Source organism: Augochlora pura, unplaced genomic scaffold (assembly GCF_028453695.1).
Source record: "Augochlora pura isolate Apur16 unplaced genomic scaffold, APUR_v2.2.1 APUR_unplaced_2059, whole genome shotgun sequence".
Lineage (NCBI taxonomy): Eukaryota > Metazoa > Arthropoda > Insecta > Hymenoptera > Halictidae > Augochlora > Augochlora pura.
The window spans coordinates 1-3,404 of NW_027582171.1; the positions used below are offsets into that span (position 1 = coordinate 1).

Sequence of the window (3,404 nt, forward strand, 5' to 3'; positions counted from 1 at the left end):
GATTGAAGTAGGTATGGAGAATTAAACAATTGAATTGAAACAAACCTAACGATATTCGATAATTTACGCAAGTGAGAGGCGAAGACGCCGAGCGATGATTCCGTATGGGTTATTGATAGTATAACCACGCAGATCATAATTATAGTACGAATATAATTACTATATTATTACGATATAATTCTGATATAGTAACGATATTATTGCGATATAATTCCAATGAAATTCCAATAAAATGCCGCTAAAATTCCGGTAAAATCGCTGCTAACATATGAAACAATTGAACAGCAACAAACCTGGCGATCTCCAACAATCCGCAAAAGTATGCGGCGAAGACGGCGAGCGACGACTCGGTACACGCTATAGCAAATAGACCAAGCGAGACTACGGTTACCAATTGGCACGAAACCCAGTCGGTCTGTCGGGATCTCTCGTTATAGAGAAACCCAAAGAAACGTAAATAATGAGTCTGTAGATTCGATTGGAACACCGTAGGAACTAGTATCATGACGGTCATGGTGAATACTCCTGCAATCGCTAGAGCTTCAAGCGAGTATTAACGTTATTTTTTAGCATTTTATATAACAGTTAGACATTCTATAGAATAACAAATATTGTATTTAAGCAAAGTATAAAAAGAAGTCCTGACAGAGTCACGTCGGGCTTATGTTAATAAAATATGAATCGTTTCATACATTGCCTGAAAACGTCGATCATTGTATATAATGCTCCGACACTATATAAAATGCGGGATTATAATCGTAGCCGGTAACATGTACATAAATAAAATATTTAGAGTAATTGGTGACTTGTTGACTTGAACATCATTACCTACTAATGCCATAATCGCGCGTCTTGCTCCTACTACTTGTTTCATAAATATATCCACCTCGATTGGATCTTTCGTCGCTACGTAATCACGTTCGAGACAGTCGAACACGGATTTCACCTGAAGCCACACATGGAAAACGTCGGTTAACCCTTTCGTTGCGGTCGCCGACTGCAATCGGCATACAATACTATATATATATAACGTAATATGGTGTAATGTAATAGTATAGTACAGAATAAAATAAAATGAAATAGAATAAAATAGAATACAATATAGTAAAAGACAATAAGATACTATAAAATACAACACGATAAAATAAAATAAAATACTACAAGACTACAAATGACCGGTTCCATGACATCACTCCAGCGGAGCAGACTGTCATAGCGAAAGGGTTAAGGGACACGATAAATACAGAAATAATTGAGCCTAGTTTTTGCAAAAGAGGCGACGATGGCATAAGTTATTCTGCGACTTACAACCGGGAAATTGGCGATGAATCCAACGTATCGTAGAAAAAACAACAGCATCGGAAAAGTGAACGATAACACCTGAAGTAAATTGTATAGTGAGATTTCTATCAATGCCAGCGTCGACACCTGTAAATTGTTACACACGTTCTTTAAGAGTTTTTAACGTTTTTAAGACAAATATTCGTCCATTTCTCTAGAACACCATTGAACAAACAGCGTGCGATAGAAACGATTCTGAAAATTCTCTATAGGAAGTTGCAATCGCATTTTCACCTAAATTAAAAACGTCAATCTTATGCAAATTATGTGGGATCTATTCGAGCCATAGATGATCTATACAGGTTGTTTCAAAATTATGTGCACTCCGGGAAATGGTCAGTTTCAGGTTAGACAAGGTCAGTTTCGTTCGAGATTTCGTTGATACAACATTTCGGTTCTTTAAAATGTACACGCCGCAAGAACAACATTTACAACTGAATAATAATATTTGTGAAATTCATGAAATTCTTATTTGATGATCGAACGCGGCTCAGAGGCGATACATGGCCGTGGCTCCTGTCACCGAGACGGGCTTGAGTCGTCCCTGCTCGCGCGCGCAGCAGCACGAAAACTCGTCGGTGCGCAGTCAACTTTAATTGTTAATAACTCGTTCACAAAGCCGCGGATTGCATTTCGGCAAAGGAAAAGGTTACTTGAAATGGCCTCAGGTACCCCCCGTTTCCCGGAGTGCACATAATTTTGAAACACCCTGTATATAGGATAATTTCGATAAATATGTAAGACGAATTTGAAGCTCGATTATTGGAGGAAAATGAGGACACGTATCACAAAATCATTTGGTTGAAATAATTCGTAACGTGGTCACATATCACAGTAATGATACTGAAAAAAGAGGTACTTAATGAATTGTTTAAAATATTTCCCATCTAAATGTCAGAATATCTAAGAAACAACGAAATTTGGTTTATTTTTGACTGTAACATAATAAGTATTCACTGGTAGAAAAGAAGCATTCAATCTTTATCGTAGAAGAATACATGTATTAGCCTGCTGAGAAAGAATAAATTCAATAAACGTATCACAATTGAGTGCATAAAACGTTGAAATTGCAACTACTATGCAATACACAAGAGCGACTGTAGGTGTCGTTTAAATCACTGATTCGATATTCGAAAATTCCGTGAAATTCTAATTGGATTAACTTCAAGCCTAAATTACCCCAAAAAATCGAGACTAAATTCAATTCATATGCTAATAATACATATTTATAGTCGAATAATAGTCCCAGTAAATTTGACGAAAATTGTAAAAACTTGAGGCACGTCACCTAGTCACTATCCATTCAATCATCACCAATCATCTCGTTTGGAAACATAAAATAAGAACGATCACGGCGGTGCTCGCGTGTTCCTCTCACCTGGATCCCGATGCAGCCGAGAGTTAGCAAACAAAAAACGAATCTCTGAACTTTCGTTATTAAAGAATGGTCACCGGGCCACAGTCCAGTGATGCACATCACATTATAATACGTGGTATAGTTCTTCTGGAACCCGTCCATGTCAAAGAATAAGGAAAATGTGTATGAACGGAAAATAAAATGCATCATCTAACTACACCTCGGACGCCGTGCTTTATTCATGGTTCCCGTTGTTAAATCCTGCCCGGTTCTATAGTCCGCTCCGTAGGAATAAATTATACGGCGCCGTTTGACATCGCCTCGAAAATGATTGACGCGTTTAGGGTGTATGAAAATATGAAAAAAAAATGTCTTTACTAACATGTACGAGAAATGTAGACTATAACCATTCCGTTCCACACTTTTTTCTTTAATTATACCAAGTTGTAATGTTCCTGCGGCTTTTCTTGGAGTCAACGAGCACTTGTCGGTTCCCAACCACTTTCAACTTATTTAAATGAATTTGTGAATCACTTGTAGCCGATTTCGACAGGAGTGAAGTGAACGGTATGAGAAAACTATCGGTATTAGCGGTTTGAATTTAGCTGTATATACACTTAGTATAGCGTTCTTTAAGATACTATGAATAAACACCAGTTATATCACTTACTTATTTCCTTTATTGTTAATCTTATATTTCAAATCT

General features: G+C 37.2%; 1 protein-coding gene across 2 annotated transcripts; it reads right to left on the reverse strand.

The window, feature by feature from the left end:
* Nucleotides 1-6: 6 nt before the first annotated feature.
* On the reverse strand, nucleotides 7-3,358 carry LOC144477580 (uncharacterized). Of its 2 annotated transcripts, none has more exons than XM_078195305.1 (4): nucleotides 2,720-3,358; nucleotides 1,312-1,428; nucleotides 829-946; nucleotides 7-540 (listed from the first exon to the last, which is right to left on the reverse strand). In XM_078195305.1, exons 1-4 carry the CDS (start codon nucleotides 2,906-2,908, stop codon nucleotides 239-241), a joined length of 726 nt encoding a protein of 241 aa, XP_078051431.1. In that variant the 5' UTR covers nucleotides 2,909-3,358; the 3' UTR covers nucleotides 7-238. The 2 variants fall into 2 exon arrangements, with proteins under 2 accessions (XP_078051431.1, XP_078051430.1); XM_078195304.1 differs by having other exon boundaries at nucleotides 1,309-1,428.
* Nucleotides 3,359-3,404: the final 46 nt, after the last annotated feature.

What these genes read in the sequence shown, in the direction of transcription:
- LOC144477580 (XM_078195304.1), bottom strand. Translation starts at nt 2,908, where the DNA reads ATGATGCATTTTATTTTCCGTTCATACACATTTTCCTTATTCTTTGAC. An exon ending in TCGGCTGCATCGGGATCCAG is followed by an intron (nt 1,429 to 2,719) that starts GTGAGAGGAACA and finishes AACAATTTACAG; the next exon opens with GTGTCGACGCTGGCATTGAT. An exon ending in TCATCGCCAATTTCCCGGTT is followed by an intron (nt 947 to 1,308) that starts GTAAGTCGCAGA and finishes GTGTGGCTTCAG; the next exon opens with GTGAAATCCGTGTTCGACTG.